The sequence below is a fragment of the Leguminivora glycinivorella genome, chromosome 1 (genome assembly GCF_023078275.1).
Source record: "Leguminivora glycinivorella isolate SPB_JAAS2020 chromosome 1, LegGlyc_1.1, whole genome shotgun sequence".
NCBI lineage: Eukaryota > Metazoa > Arthropoda > Insecta > Lepidoptera > Tortricidae > Leguminivora > Leguminivora glycinivorella.
Genome location: NC_062971.1, coordinates 7,504,997 through 7,522,192, shown reverse-complemented (window position 1 = coordinate 7,522,192; position 17,196 = coordinate 7,504,997). Strand labels below are relative to the sequence as shown.

The window sequence follows — 17,196 nt, the reverse complement described above, 5'->3', positions numbered from 1 at the left end:
CTTTCAACTTTAATATGACACCCGTCATTTCTTACTCCAATATATTCTTTTGCCCTTGTCTTAATATTTGCAAGGCACTGCATTTATCCATTCTTAACGTCTTTGTCACCTAATCATGTAGGTAATTTTTGGTTATCTATATCGTAATTTGCACAGCCCTTTAATACTTGGTCTTCCTTTTCCAGACCCACATATTGGAAAGATATAAATAACCTAGGGATCCCCAAATTACATACCGTGATCCTGATCCCGACCGCCGGCCTAATTTGTGCAGCATACATTTTACATTTGCTTAATTAATAAGCTCAAGTATCATCGGACCGCGTTGGTAATTTTATTTTAAAAAACCGGACCCCTGAAGAAACTAGTTCGTGGAGTTTGGTGAACCTATCCCACGCTCATGAGTTGGATAGGTTGTAACATAACAGCGATGGTCATTTTATCTTAAGAACCGGACCCCAAAAGAAACTAGTTGGTAACCCTTGTTATAAATTATAACCTATCTCACTCTCATGGCCGGCCGGCAAGCATGATCGCGCGATAAATGATATAACATCAGGTCGTCCCTTTCGTACTGTTTGTAAGTGCGATAGGGACGGCCTGATGTTGTAACGCGCGATCATGCTATTGGTTATGACTTTATGAGTTTATTCGGAACTGTAATTCCGTAGAATAAGTTTCACACTGTGTTTAACACATGTCTCCAAGAGATGGCTCTGTCTGTACTAAGAGTGGCAATTACTTCATCGCGCTAACACTCTAAAAATGAAGACCAACTAAGAGCAGTTTTCTCTTAGTTGACGTTAAGTTCATCACTACAATTACGATCTTATATAACTCAAACAAAGCTGATTACTAAAAACAACAAGGGAATGTATGATTGAACTAATAAGTTAGGTGTTTTGTTATTCCTAACCATTGTACACCTTGAATCAATCATTAACTTGTTAGGCATAACTATGTAACATAGGTTGATTCAATCCTTAGTTGAACTTACTAAGGTAATTTAGTTATCATAATTATTTTTCATGGAATTATTGAACAAGATCTTAATCGATTCAGTTACGTTGCAAAAGTAAGAGCAATCAAAATTACCTTATTTGATATGTCTAAGATCTTATCAGGCTCGTATGGAATCAAGATGCTTGACTACGACTATCAAAATTTTGATAGGAACAACCAAATTTTTTTTAGAGTGAAGGAGAGTTTTATTGGGAATGTATATAAGGGTTTGGGATTTTTATTTAATACCTACATTGACTTTATTTGTGATTGGTCAATCCCTCCCTCGGTAAAGTGCGACCTTTCTTAATGAAATAAGAGTACCTACATATGAAGTTCCAAATAAATATTCAAATGTCCATTATGGCATCGACGCGGTACAGTGCGCGCATAACGCTCTGATTATGGCACACGCGGTTGCGCCCGCGCCTCATTCGTTCATCTTTACGTCATTCGTACTCGGCTAATGGTAGCTATCGCATCTCATCGCATAAATTATTGCATTGTGACAGTATTAGTTGCTTCCGGTGCTTATTGTTGAGGTTTCACGTCTCGCGGGGAATGATCGTCGCGCATTCTTGGGAGATTGTGTTTAATTTAGATAAGTAGTTGTAAGCAATTGGGGGACCACTGGTCGTCCCTGAAAGCATCCGAACAGGTCCATAATAAATAGATACCTTTCTGAAGATCAATTTTAGATAAACATATTATAATTATTACATTTATTGCGCAGGACACGTAAAATTGTGTCGTTTGTCCCAATATCAATGACAGTCCCTCATTTTTTTGGCGTTTATTTTTGCCAGCCCAACAAGGTTAATTAATACAACGAAAAAAAAAGTGTTATTACGATCCACTGATTTATATAAAGCACATCTCTCTATCTGGCGTTATTCAATTTTGAAATTGGTGAAATTATAATTTTGTTGACATCTAGCCTATTCAGGTAATTAACAAGTTCGCAAGATATTATTCCATGTGACGTGACGTGTAACTACAAAAGAATACTCTTCACTGATGAATTTACACATGCATATGATATGAATAACCAGCACGGGAAGCATGGTCGCGCGATAGACGATAAAATAGCAGGCCGTCCCTATCGCGCTATCAGTAAGTGCGATAGGGACGTGCAGGAAACAGGTGGAGATTTCTCAGCAGTGAGTACGGAAATGAATTGTGCACTGTCGAGATTTACATTAGTCTGTGCATATTTTTCTTGTGTGTATTGCAGAAATGGCATGCTTTAATACGGGGTCTAGGAATGCTATCTCCCTACATTGTTTAAGCTTTTATGTGAGTAAACTAGAAAACAAAGTTCTTTTAGCAGTGAATGTAGATAGGAAAAGTAGCTAATGATCTAAATATTTTTGTATTGTTCCGGTCAGCGAAATATTGGCTGTCATTTTGAAAATACATCCAACAAAAAAGCAAATATTGGACATTGTCATGAAGTTTCACTCGAATATTTAAGCCGATCATGCGACCAGAACATATAAAGTACATATTTTTATACCTACAGTAGTGGTTATTAACTTCAGAAATTGTATTAAGATTTTTCTTTTATTTTTTTTATTTGACTTCAGGTACAAGGTCAACCACAGCACAATTAAATATGTAACAATTATACAGTTCGCTGCTCGTGAAAGAAAGTGTAAGTGGCCATTAGCAACAGATGTCAGACACAGGACGTAAACGCATACGGCGAGAATGATTCATAACAGGGATGTAACAGAGCTCTGCTTCTGCTTCCGTTTCTGCAGAACTTCCGTTTTGTTTTGCACATCCGCTTCTGTTCCGGTTCTGTTATTTTTCAAACGGAAGTTATAACGGATGTCGGAACCTAGCGCGACGGTGGGACATGAGCGGCGTACATCAAAGACCAACAGACCCCTTAGCACAACTTGCCTTGTCGCGCGCGAGTCCATACATCAAGCGCGACTTCAAGTATGGAGTCGCGCGCGACAAGGCAAGTTGTGCTAGAGGGGCTGGTCTATACCTGTCATTCGCTCATTTCTCTGCGTGCCACGTGCTGCGATACTAAACGCTAAGGCGGAAGGCCAAGCCAGTTCTTAAATTCTTAGTTAGTAAACAGTAAACACCTAAAAGTTGTAGGTAATTTAATTAGTTTTGATTTATGTTATACCTATGTGGTATTTTTTCTTTTCGTTTTTAACATCCATAAGTTCCGCTTCTGGTTCCGGTTCCGCTTCTGCTTCCGTTAAACTAAATTCAAAACTTCTGCTTCCGCTTTCGGTTCCGTTAAAAACACTTCCGTTACATCCCTGTAATTCATGCACTACCATAATGAGCTTATAACCAACCCTTAATCGGGTGCATAATATTTCTTTGTTTGTTTCAAAACATGTGATATTTGTCATATTTTTGTACACTTGGCAAGCAGTTATTTTGTACTCCAACTGCTGTCCGCTACATTGTAATATTGCAAAGAAGGACATTATCATTTATTACAAAGAAACACTTAGTTTTAGATTGATGGTTATAATGATTGATAAATAAAGATGCCTTTCCGGGTCTAACGAAAAGTGTTTTTAGCGTTTCTTGTGAAGAGATAAGACACACTGATGATTTCTCTTTTATAATATGTATAGTTTTAAGATAAGGGTGTCTTATAGCGTGCACGAGTAGACTGAAGGTATGTTCAAAAAAATAGGATTTTATTTTTGTTTAATAGAGAAAAATAATTCATATTTTCTTACAAAATCCATGTGAAGTGCAAGCACCATTCTTGTGTAGTTATCACACTGGTAACCGGATGCGGTGCCAGACCACCATACCAGACGCCTATCTATTTGGGATATCTGGCAAAATATCATAAGCAAATCACAACAATTCAAAGGATCACAGTTTCAAATTTCCTTCAAGAATATGTACAATTTTATTTTATTATTAATGATCGAACTCATACATAATTACTTTTTTATGTATATACAGACGCGCATGGCTGTCCGGTCAGTGCTCAGCTAGCAGCGACCTGGGGGGTTACCATGAAGTGCTAAAGCCGTTCAGTTTAGGTTGAGAAAGGGACGAAGCTATAGCAGTTCCATAGCTCCGTCCCTCTCTCTCAACCTAAACTGAACGGCTTTAGCACTTCATGGTAGCCCCCCTGAACATGTGCCCTAAAATAAAAATATTTCCTCAACCGAAACATTCATGAAACATAATATATGATCATCATCCTCTTTGCGTTATCCCGGCATTTGCCAGCACGGCTCATAACAGACTGGGGTCCGCTTTGACAACTAATTCCAAGATCTGGCGTTGGCACTAGTTTTAGACTGCCATCTGACCTTCCAACCCAAAGGCTAACTAGGCCTTATTGAGATTAGTCCGGTTTCCTAACGATGTTTTCCTTCACCGAAAAGCGACTGGCAAATATCAAATGACATTTCGCACATATAAGTTCCAAAAAACTCATTGGTACGAGCTGGGGTTCAAACCTGCGACCTCCGGATTGAAAGTCGCACGCTTTTACCGCTAAGCCACCAGCGCTTCATGTAACATCTGGATTCTCAATTGCTCATATTGTTACCATAAGTTTCATGCACAGCACATATGGACTTTAACACGGTACCAGAAAAAAACCATGTCAATGAGAAGAATGAAGTAAGGTTAAACAATAGCGGGAGAACCGGGGCGGTTGCATCAGTTATTAAGGCGTGCGTGGGCGGCGTGTAATTGGCAAAATTAAACTAATTATTTTCGGCGACGAGTGCGTGCAAAGAGTTGAAAAATGTTGGGAGTGTCGTTTCGTGTGTACTCGTAGTTAGTACGATAAACATGTTAACATTTACAATGGAATCGTAATAAAAACTGGATTTTTTTTTACTACAGGCCCCGTAGCCGAATGGCATTTCTGCGACGCCGCAGAAATGTTAGCATGGCTCTGTCGCGCCAATACGCAAGAGCAATAGAGATAGATAGCTACGAAAGAGATATTATCGTGAGCGTTTTTGCATTCGGCTACGCACACTGGACTGAAATCTTTGAAATACAAGAAAAAATGGTTCAAGTGGTTGTTTTTTGTCGCTAAATTGTCATTTTTGTCGCTAAATTGTCATTTTTGTCTGCCTTTTCGTTACCAAATTATTCCACCTAATGTATAACACCCATTTTGTTGATGAACATTTGGATTCGTATGCCCTCAGACAGCGAGAAAGGAAGACCTGTATTATACTGACCAGAACCCGAGTTGAGCTAAGAGGACAAAAGAGATTTGTAGACGGTTTTATAGACTAAGACCTTACTGGGTTATGAAATTAAGAGATAAATAATTAGATATGTAGCACTTACCAGCTTTATCAGCATTTGACGCCATCACCCGAAACGTGCCAAACAGCAGCACTAGCAGCCTTTGCGTGCACACTGGCAGGGACAGGAGCAGTCTGTAAACAAACGCTTACATTACTAAGAAATCTAATCTTTCGTTACGATACTCTGGACCAAAAGAGGAATTTTAGTGGCATTTATTAAATGCCATTTAAACGCAGAAGCTGAATGAACAGTAAAATGCAGGAACAAAATACGACCCTGTTTGCACCTGGACTGCAAGCATGTGTTTCATTCCTAAGAACAACTACGGGTATCCCATAAATCGTTGTAAATAAATAAAAATAAAAAATATTACGCGTCTTCGAGTAGGGTGAATTAAGTATGCACTTATTTCACAAAGGTCAACGTAAATTAAATGACCACTTTATGAAGGAGTTCATTCATAAATAGGTTTAATTCATAAACCTCGATGTACGTGTTGTATAATCACCAGTACTTAATACTTCATCAGGCAGGCAAGCATGGTCGCGTGATAAAAGATATACCTAACGTCAGGCCGTCCTTTTCGCACTATTTGTAAGTGCGATAGGGACGCACCGATGCGATAAAGTTTATGTTATCGAACTAGTGTGCTACGCCAGCAGATCTCATGTAAAGTAGACAACTAGACAGTACCTAGGGGCTTTCAAATCGCATTTTCATTCAACTTGTAGTTACCTTGATCTCCTTCGATCAAAACTTATATTTTCTTAACATGTTACATATACAGTAAACAGTAATCCATTTATGGAGGAAACGGAGCGTAAAACACGCTTACCTAAACCGTAGCCATTATCATAAATGACCGACATAACATAACAGGGAAATATGACATAACGCCGGGTCATTGACCGCCGCGCGTAAATATAAAGCTCGATTACTCCTTTAAAGGAAGATTGGTAAATTGAATGAGCGTTTCTAAGTAACGTGTTACTTGAGCTCAGCATTTAATTGACCGAGGTAAGTCGGTGAGTATGAGTAGTTACCGAAAATATGCGTATTATAAGTTAATTGCACACCAATTTACCACAAACTGTTTAAAGTAACCCGTGGATAATGCTGTTGACTATACATATTGTAATTCATATTTTCTGTACCTCCTACTGTAACCGTTATTGTATAGTTGTTTTTTATCTCTAAAATAAACAGAATAAAAAATATAAGCCTAGTTATTTTACTTAAAGGTAAGTATTTTTAACCCCCGACGCAAAAACGATGGGATTTTATAAGTTTGACGTGTCTGTCTGTCTGTCTATGTGTGTTTGTGTGTCTGTCTGTGGCATCGTAGCTCCCAAACAGATGAACCGATTTAGATTTCGTTTTGTTTAAAAGCTGAATTAGTCGTGAGTGTTCTTAGCCATGTTGGCATGTTTCATGAAAATCGGTATTACTTAGTCGGAGGTTTTTTCAAAATTTTAATTTTGTGGTTAGGTTATAAGCTATTGACTCTATGACTCGATGCGCCGTTGTGGAATACTTACAAAAGTAAATCGACACTAAATATGTCAATGTTTATTGAACTTGCTAACAAATTTTCACACGTAAACTTACATCAGTTGAGAATCGCACCATGTAAAGAATATCCGGTCATAGTTACGAAAGCTTGTTCTTCCAACCTAAAACCTTCACCCCTTTCGCTTTCCCTTTGCCTTCGCTTCACTCAGTCAATTGAGTGATCTAAATAGCTTATTTTATTTCTATAAGTGAAGACAAAATTAAAAAATCTAAAGACGTGTAACTTCCATTGTACTGTAACAATAGTAACATAGTATTCGGACATGCACATGAATGGTGATAGTGGCCCCCGCGGACGGAACAATGGTTGTTTAGACTCGCCCTGCATACATTTTGATGTGATGTCCGTGCATTGTTGTTGCGCTTCGACAAACGATTGACCATTCGTTCAGTTCCGTGGGTAATCTAATGCTACATTTACACTTTACGCCCTTGGTACTCGTAAATGGCAAGTTGCGACTAGCACCTAAATTGAGGCATTCAAGCGTTTGGCATAAGAAGCGCTGGCGGCTGGACAACCTAAAGAAGCGGTGACTGGATGTCGTGAGAGAACAATCTCACGCCTAAGGATGCCGAAGACTGAGCGAAGTGGAGAAGAATGAGCAGGAAACCGGACCCTGGCGATAGGCCAAGAAAACACTAGGTTGAAGAAGAAGCGTTTGGCATTGGAGCTTTTAAACGTTTGCCAGGTCTTGGAAAGCGTGTAAATGTAGCACAAAATAAGCGAAGGAAAAGGTTTTTCAAAAAATGACTCTGATTCAATTCATCAAGAAATTTCCCCGATTTTTAGGATTAAAGGTTTTTTGAAATTGAAGTGGCAAAAACGCAGTCGAAAGTTTTTAACGATTTCTAATTGACGAAGTTATAGGAGGCGGCTTGTTAATAATAGTATTTTCCTACCCGTGCTTACCTACACACCTTTTTATGTAAATTGTTTATTCTTACTTCATTCGTTAAATCACCTACAGTAGCGCAATTTATCCATGTTTGATTGGTTTTAAACATCATTATCGAACGCCTGTGGACACGAGATTCCCGTGAGAAAACCGCTGCGAAATGAAAAAGGAGAAATAATCAGATCGGTTCACAACGCCTCCTTACCTCTTCAGTCGACCAGTATAAGAAGTTCCGTTTGTATGTAATGTAACAAAACAGCGATATGCCTGCTGGTATGCGATAACTGGCAATAGCTCGTGGACGTTGGCACAGTATAAAGCAGTAATAACTCTTCTAACAAACTTCACTCCGCGCGGTGTGTCGAAAACTACTCTCCATATGCACCAAATACATGCGAAACTGGTAAGTATTGGGCTGGACAGTCGGGGCCGCGTTCGCGCGCTGTGTTGACGTGTTGAGTTCGGGAGAAAATGACGTCAGCACCGAAGACATATTTTCGTTACTGTAGTGTTTATGGGTGTATGGAGAACAGTTCTCAAAATGCGGAAATGTCAGAATGTTCTTTAGAATTCCTAGACACCCAGAAAAGTAAGTGGTTGTTATATTGTTGCAGTGTTAGGTACATTATTGCTTACGTAAATGGCGTAAAAGTGAGATTTAAAGCTAGAATGACACATTAAAATCAATAAAGATTTATCTGTAACGACATTTAGGTAGATGCTGCGATCTATCTAGCTCGAAAGTTTGGTACCTACTTAAATATTGTGCAAACATCTATTCAAAAATTTTATGTAAATACGATTTCGTCAGTATTTAAGAAACAAACACGTACTTGAATCTTTATTAGATAAAAAGGTAGAAAGAGCGTTGGTACTAGTTACTGAACTATACTGTGATTAACCGTGTTACCCTTGTTAAGTCTGGTTAGCTTTAGTCTTAAATAATTTTTAGTCATTAGAATTGTTTCTTCAGCGTAGGAAAAGTAAATGTAATATGTAAATGGTAATGTTTGGACTGACTCCACGAGACAGGCCTAGCCTAGTGTGGTGGTCAAAGGTAAAATCTTTTGTAACACTTTTTGGCAAATAAACTATTTTTATTTTTATTTTTATTATTTATTTTTATAGCGCCATACACAGTTACTACGAGTAGGACAGTAGCACAGGTACAACCCTGCGTGACCTTGCGCAGTAGTAACGACCGCGTCGCCGCTGCCGGAGATTAACTACTGATTTATCCTTATACTGTGACGTTGGCAACACATTATTTTAAGGGGTTCTATATTTTCCTTTTTGACGCACTGAATCCTAAGCTATACTAGCGTGCCCGCGCGAGGTGTTCGAGTTAGTCAAGTGATACTGGTCTTTTTAAATATGTAGATAAAGTTTAAAATTACTTCACAAGTGCTCGCCGCGTAGCTGCCGGCCGCTGTCATTCCGCTGTGAGCTTTATCGATAAAAGGATTGTCGATGTTTTTATTTTGTCAAGCACTAACAACTTGACGTTCGTGCCAGAAAAATTAATAAGATATTAATAATATAAAAAAGCTAGAAAACATTATATTTTCGTATTTGACTGCTAAGTGAGCATTTCTTTTTTTTTTGCCAGTAAAAAAATTTTGTTTGTTTTAGGGAATTTTAGGTCAATTGTACAGGTCAGAATCACGAGTACTTTCAAGTAGTCATACAGGACATTAACCACTGTGATAGACGGCAGGAGCGGAGAGGAGGCCGGGGTGATGTACGGCGTTCCGACTGGTTCCATATATGGCCCTGTAGGCTACATTATGCATGTGAACAGCATGAGTAACGTGGTCCTCGACTGTTCCACCTATATGTATGCAGACGACACATGCATAATGTACGCAGACAAGGACATAAAAACTGTTGAAAAATGTATCCAGAATGATTTTACAAACATAATAAAGTGGTCCCATGACAACGGAATCATTCTAAACCTGGATAAAACTAAATGTATGTTAATTAAGTCACCTTATCTACCGGTCCCAAGTGATGACATAAAAATAATAGGACACACCTACGCCTGTTTACATAAGAATCAAATAGATTGTAAATGTTCCAGTATACAATTCGTAGAAACATACAAGTACCTAGGTCTTACCATAGATACCAAGTTCAGTTGGGGCACTCACATTGACATAGTATGTAATAAACTAAGAGCAATAATGGCAAAATTATATAGTTTAAAAAGTATTGTAAACCGGAAAATAATGCACACTTTATATCACTCATTGGCTGAGTCTGTAATATGTTATGGCTTAAACGCGTACGGGCGAACGTTTAAAACATATCTTGATAAAATACGTAACATCCAAATTAGAATAATTAAAAATATACTTGTAGACAAAACCACTAAAACTAACTGTAAACAAAATTATTTGTTATTATATAAAAAGTTAAATATATTACCAGTTCATGAAAAAGTTAAGTACCTAATATGTTTAGAGAACTACGGCCTTGATAGTTTTAAAATATGTAGAAAAACAATTCGTAATTTTAGGCTAAGCACAAAACGGAAATATGTACAATATAATGCTAATAATTACTACGGCCAAAGAACTCGCAAATACATAATACCTAAGATTCTCAATCAGCTAAACAGTTCAATTGATCGATGTAATAGTAAACAGATGTTTAAAAAAATATTAAAGTCAACACTATTAGATAATATAACTGCCTAAGTAGTGGATTTTCAGTTAACATATCATGTCATGTAAATATTAGTGGGTAGGAATGCGTAGATATTTCGTTTCACGAGAGCGACATGTTGCAGATCGTAAGAACATATAAATAAGGTTCATAGACACTGCTGTCGTGAGACGAAGTAGGTACGCAAACGCATGTTAGTTGTAAGTTGCATTGTGGTTTGTGGTAAACAACTTAATTAAGGTAAAATATGTTTGAGAGCGCACTATTCGCCAACAAACTGGTTCCAGTTTGGCGAAAAGAAAAAAATGTAATATAGTCATAAGTTTTTTGAAATAAATAAATAAAAAAAAAAAAAAAAAAAAATCAATGAATAGGTTTATTTACATGGTATTATGATACTTTATTTTATTGTGACTTGTTTGGCTAGAATAAGTCATTTTTAGTATGCGTGCTTGCGCATCACCGGCAAATCACTATCGTAATTCGTAATAATAAATAGTCTCATTCCTCGAACCTCGGTTTACCTAATTAATATGACAATCAAAAAGAGTTTTGAATGATTCACGGTTATTTTCATTACACTTATATTGACCGGGATATAGACCTGATTACCTTTTTAATTTTTATCGAGCTCCTGATATTTCGACGCAATTGCATGCATCATGATCACGGAGTTTTCCGTGCTACCAAAAAGGTAATCACGGTCAATATAAGTCTAATGACAATTGAATTTTTATACCTACAAAAAAAATATATATAATATATACCGTGTTTCACTTAACACTAAAAACCTGAAAACTGTTTGTTCAGAATCGAGAGTAGATTGTAGAATCGATAGAGCTATATATCTTGATGGGGGTAATATTTTTTGTTTTAATTTGTATTATTAGTTATTGTTTACGTGCCCATTCTACAAATTTGTAATACAACATTGTGCATATCATATTGTTAGAGGTTGTATACCTTTTTCAGTATTTAAGGGTATTAATACTGGCTGGTTACTTGGACGAATATTTTTTCCGCTACGAGATAGACGTTGTGCGTCAGTTTAATTTTAAAGTTTATCATAAGTCATAACAAATTGAACTCGTACCTAATTACAACCTTGTCATTTTGAATTTTAGGTTTAAATTTGCTTACTGAATCACCTGTCCAATTTGAAGTTTACTGTGACACAGGTTAAAGTGCTTTACATTGACATAGCTGTCTATTGGTAAACCTTATGTCGTTGCAGTAACGTACACAATTAAACAGTTTGAGGGTTTATGATGGTAGCTAGCAATTATTTTATTGAGTGTAGAGTTAAAAGCCGAGTAGAGCTGCACAGAAAATTTAAAACTCAATTAAAAAAAAGAAAATTCATCAGATTAAAAAATGAACATTCTAGATACGTTTAAAAAAATAATAATCAGTTGGGGTGTCTGAGGTTTTGAGTGATACCGGAAACAAGGTGTATATGTATGTAAGTATAGCGCGTTTATACACAAGCTGAAAATAAAAAGCGGGTTCTATTTAGCTTACCTATATAAGATGAGACCCGAGGCGAAAAATTGTTAAAATTATTAAAACCAATGCTCCAAAAACTTACATGGCCTCAATCTCATCTCGCTACTTGTTGTAGGCAAGACAGAGGGCCGTGTTTGGGGCGGAAATAACTTTGTTTCCTTAATTTACTAGTACATACGTTGTCGGAAACGGATTTTGTGTAAGATTACGTCGTAAAAAAGCCTGGTCGTTAAAACCGAAGTCGTAATAAACGGATGTACTTTCACATTAAAACCAAACAAATACCTACGCTTACGTCGTTGTAAGCGGTTGGACGTTAGGTATATGCGGAGTCGTAATACTAACCGGACTCTACTATATAAAATGTACATTCGAGTGGATTTGGACAAATTTTTAATCTTCACGGTTAGTTAGATTATAAAATCATGACTTCTTTAAGAAATTTAGTGCAGGTGTTTAATGTTGTCAATGAAAAGTAATAAACAGATCTTTATTATTGCAAAAAATGAAAGAATTACGTACTTTTGGCCCTTTTTTATGCCTAATTTGGTAATTTCGGGGAAAAAATATAGTTTCGATTATTAACCGGTTAGAGACTATAAAAACCGGTTTTTAACCGAGGCCAAAAAGTCTCGGTTAACCGGTTTTTCGGTTAACCGGTTAACCGGTTTGCATACCCTAGTACCTACATGGTAACATGACGCGTAGGCGAAATTATAGACTCGACAAATGAGTGCCGGCCGCTGGCAACTCGCTCGAAGAGTTCACTGTTCGCAGTCGCTTATAATCCTAGCATGTATACGCTGGGATCCGCTACACGCACAATACTACGAAAACGTTGGCAAACATATTGCATTAACGAAATAATGACAAATGATATTATTAAGACACGTCTCACTCACAACGCATGAAAAAAATAAAATTGATAAGTTTTTCATGAAGTAGGTTAACAAAACATGCTTAACATAACAATAGGACATTCAAATGACATGCCAACAAATAATAGCTACCTACATAGGTGATTCATTCACAACGGCAACGTCATAATCATACTTAATGAGTGTAAACCACGCATGGGTAGTCTTCATTTACATAATGTCTTTGACACACGCTGAAGACCAAATATGCAAATAAACCATCAGAATAGATTATCTCACAATAAACATGTGTGCACACATGCTAAATGGCAATAATTGTACAATTGTTCACACCCGTTTAGTGGACAAATCGTAATTAATTAAGCACACTTATCGTATTTACTGTGCAAAGAGTTATTGACTAATAGAAGAGGCATAAAGTCTAAGAAAAATCGTAGATACGATATGTAACCGAGCCAACTTTGTATATTGTCGTAATGAACATAACATTTTTATCATTCTAAATATTCTAAATCAAAATTGATTTATTCAATACGATTGAACTTGGACGGACTCTAGTGCCTATAATATGACCTATATCAGTTTAAATAACCAGTTTTATGTTATATAAAACAAAATGAAATGAAAAAACACGACAATACCACGACACAAAGTATACTCGGAATAACTTATCTACGAAATAAAAGTCTACGGTTTGATTTTACTTGTATCGATTGTAACGATATGAACTATCTATGAAATGAAATTATTTGAAACATTGTCTTTGAAATAATATTCGAACAAGTGTCTGTCGGCGATTCAATGGTAAACCACGCAAATTTTTTGTATTAGGTACAACAACCGGTAACAATTAGGTACTATACTATAAATACTATAATTGAGTTACACACATACCCTTTAATAACCTAGAATATCCATTTTCAGCTGTCAAATCTAGATACTTGCATCTCTTCTACAATTAAAACTCTTTGCGAGGTAGTGAATGAAGACCATTTGTATTTTCTTATGTAAATTAACATCATTACTCGTATTACTAATGAACACAAATGTTTCTTTAACAAGTTTTATTGTTTAAATCGCATGTTTAAAAGCAATACCGTGGTAAAACTACTGCCAGTAGCTTCTCATTACATGTTCGGTCAGGCTACTGTATTTTTAAGTTTTTTTTTTATGAATGATGATATGTATTATACTTGAGTTTCACATAGACTCAAATGAAAAGGCAAGTCTTTCAACAGAAATAATTAGGTCTTTAATAGATCTATTATTTGATTACAATTTTTTTTGAATCATTGAGCAAATTTGTTCGTCCACTGATAATGGACAAATTTAGTTGAAATACTTGCGTATATACCTATCCCTAAATAAACTTGGTGTCATTCTGTAGAGTAAGAAGTATAGGGTGTTTGGGATTGGCTGGCAGGTTACCCAAGTACCCAAGACCAATGGAGGAATAAGACGCGAGCCCTACACTCCAGAAGGAGGGTAACAGGAATTAAAGAGGAAAAAAGTCTACCACTTATCCAGATCTCGGAAGTTTTCGTGAGCAGATCCAATATTTTGTTTACCAATCAGTTTTCGAAAGTGGACAGCTGGCGTAAAGGTGGTATAATTATTAAAATAATAGACATTTGACATTAATAACTGCAAAGACACTCATATTTCCAAATGTATCTGTGATTTCTTGATTTAAGGATTAATTTGTGACTACTTTGAACTTAAAAAAAAAAACTTTGAACTTTGATCAATGGTTTAATCAAATCAGTAGCACAGTATTTATAATACACCAGGGGTCATCAAATGGTGAAACACAGATCGGATCCAGACTGCTGAAAGTGCTGAACAATTTCATGAGGACCAAATTTAATTTTACACTGCTGCTGCTGGAAGCAGACAGTGTTAGTCATTTTAATTAAAAAACTAGACCCATGACCAAACTAATTTAGTGACCCCTGCTTGCTAACCTTTCTCCACAGACATTTTGTCTGGTTACCTTTGACATAGGCCTCTCCCAAATTTCTCCAGGTGACCCCCATAATAAGCTTTAACCAAGAAAACTAACCTTCGTATTTCATGGACCTGCTGCTCTTCCGGGAACTCTACAGCAGTGAACAAATGCATCTCCCCATCGCGTCCAAAGACACCTCCTGGTATTTTCCTGAACACACAAAATTCTAGTTAGATAAAATTAGTTAACTGACATATGAATGATCTCAGTTATCATTTTAAAGATGACCTTGTGCCACTTGGAAAACATTAAAGTATGTTTGTTTAGGATTAGAAACAATATTAAATAAACAATGAGGAAAATTTTTAAATATATGTGCACAAGTATGGGTTTGGCTACAGTGTCGTATTTTAAAGCATAGTAGTTTGTTGCATGCCTTTTACTCTTGTGTTTCTGTATGGAGCCATCCATGGTTATGCCAAAAACGGACATGTAGCTAAGATATAAAATTTTAAGATAATATTGAAATTTTCCCTTTCCTTGTTCTGATTAAGAAGTAAAATAAATAACAGTGGAACAAGAGCAATCCCTTTCACTGCCTGTGCATTAACAAAGTAAGTAAATAGCCTATAGGTAGTGCACATTACAAACCAATGTTCCTCAAGTGTCCTTACTTTTTTTTATATGTTAGTGAATTTGAAGGAAATTGATACAGATAGTCTGACCTCATATTTAAGCCTTTAAAATTATATAAAACCAATGTTGTCCTCTGTCACTACACTGTATTTGACTGCATACTATGATCATGACAAAACGTAATAACAATTATATTCCCATATGAAAAAAATATGACATTGAATTAAATTTTTCTTAAGACATAAAAATACTTTGGATACTTCAGCACATCAAAACTTACCTCAAGAACTTTTTGAGAACACTAGCAATCGTATATACAGAGTAATTGTCAACATTCACGAGTCGGCCCGTCTGCAGAAAGTGAATAAGCTTCTTCATAGCACCCTGGTGTCCTGGAGCGCGAAATACATCGCGACGCAGCGGTGCCTCCTTGTTCAACTTTAAAATCAGCACCTACACAACAAAACCGTATAAAAACACTGATGGCTACCAAACTTCTCTATAGAATTTTGGGTTTAAGATTTTTGAACGTATACTAACGAGCAGAGGCCCAGGTATGTCATCTTTACAAACTTCGTGCAAAGGTACTCCGAACTTCACTTTTTCTAGCCGCCGCGGATAGGGCAGGGTATTTGGGTGCCCGCAGGATGTGACCACATTGCTCAAAGTGGCTGCCCGCCGGTGCATCCTCCTAGCCCAATTGCTCATTTTAGCGGCCTAGGTTAAGCTCGATTTATTTAAAATATGCATTAACCTAACACCACTCAGTTGTTAACGAAATAATAAAAACATTTGTGTCGCAAATGTTCGGTGTGTTGAAGTACTGCACGCAGACACGAGCCCTAGGGAAGATTAATTTGTAACAGAGTCCTAGTTCAATGCAAGTTTTACGACCACACCTCCATTTCTTCCAACTTATCACTTCTCACAACATAACTAAATTGTAAACGTAAATTTGTATTACAAACAAAAACACCTAAAAATGCGAATATATATTTTTTCAGCTACTAGCAAAGCTAACGCGACGGCGAACGAGCAATCAACTAACTTCTGTGTGTGCCAGATGAATTGAATTGAATAGTGTGCCATGTGTGAGTGTGACACTATGTTGAACAAAATGCAATGCAACCCAACACAAAGTACATCTACCCGGCTTTGGTTTCCATACGGAAAGGTAGGTGTGAACGAGACGCCGCTCTACACATTTATAGTGCTGTTTCGCTTGCACCTGTCATTCTGTTTCTGTAGTGTAGAGTGGTGTAGATCCACTAGATCTAACGATCTGTATGTGTGCGTTGCGTGTGGGTGTGCAGAGACAATATAGAACGGAGTACCTTGGGGGTTCTACAGACTAAGGCCGGCAACAGACAGTCTTAAAAATTCATAATCTTAAAAAAAAATTGTATGCAAATTGACAGTTCAAACTGACACTGACAGATCTGTCAGTGTCAGTTTGCATACAATTTTTTTTTAAGATTATGAAAATTAAGACTGGTCTGTTGCCGGCCTAAGGCTTCCCACAGACAGTCTTAAAAATTCATAATCTTTAAAAAAAATTGTATGCAATCTGACAGTTTAAACTGCTACTGACAAGACACTGACAGATCTGTCAGTGTCAATTTGCATACAATTTTTTTTAAGATTATGAATTTTTAAGACTGTCTGTGAGAAGCCTAAGGCCGGCAACAGACGAGTCTTAATTTTCATAATCTTAAAAAAAAATTGTATGCAAACTGACACTGACAGATCTGTCAGTGTTAGTTTGAACTGTCAAGTAGAGTTTGAAGACCAACTGACACTGAGAGATCTGTCA

General features: G+C 36.8%; 1 protein-coding gene across 1 annotated transcript in view; it reads right to left on the bottom strand.

The window, feature by feature from the left end:
• LOC125242535 overlaps nt 1-16,453 on the bottom strand; it is a 37,440-nt gene extending 20,987 nt beyond the window's left edge. Inside the window, 4 exon segments of the mRNA XM_048151292.1 lie at nt 5,317-5,408; nt 14,862-14,957; nt 15,664-15,836; nt 15,924-16,453. Of these exon segments, the coding sequence (XP_048007249.1) occupies nt 5,317-5,408; nt 14,862-14,957; nt 15,664-15,836; nt 15,924-16,091 (529 nt within the window). The 5' untranslated portion in view covers nt 16,092-16,453.
• Nucleotides 16,454-17,196: the final 743 nt, after the last annotated feature.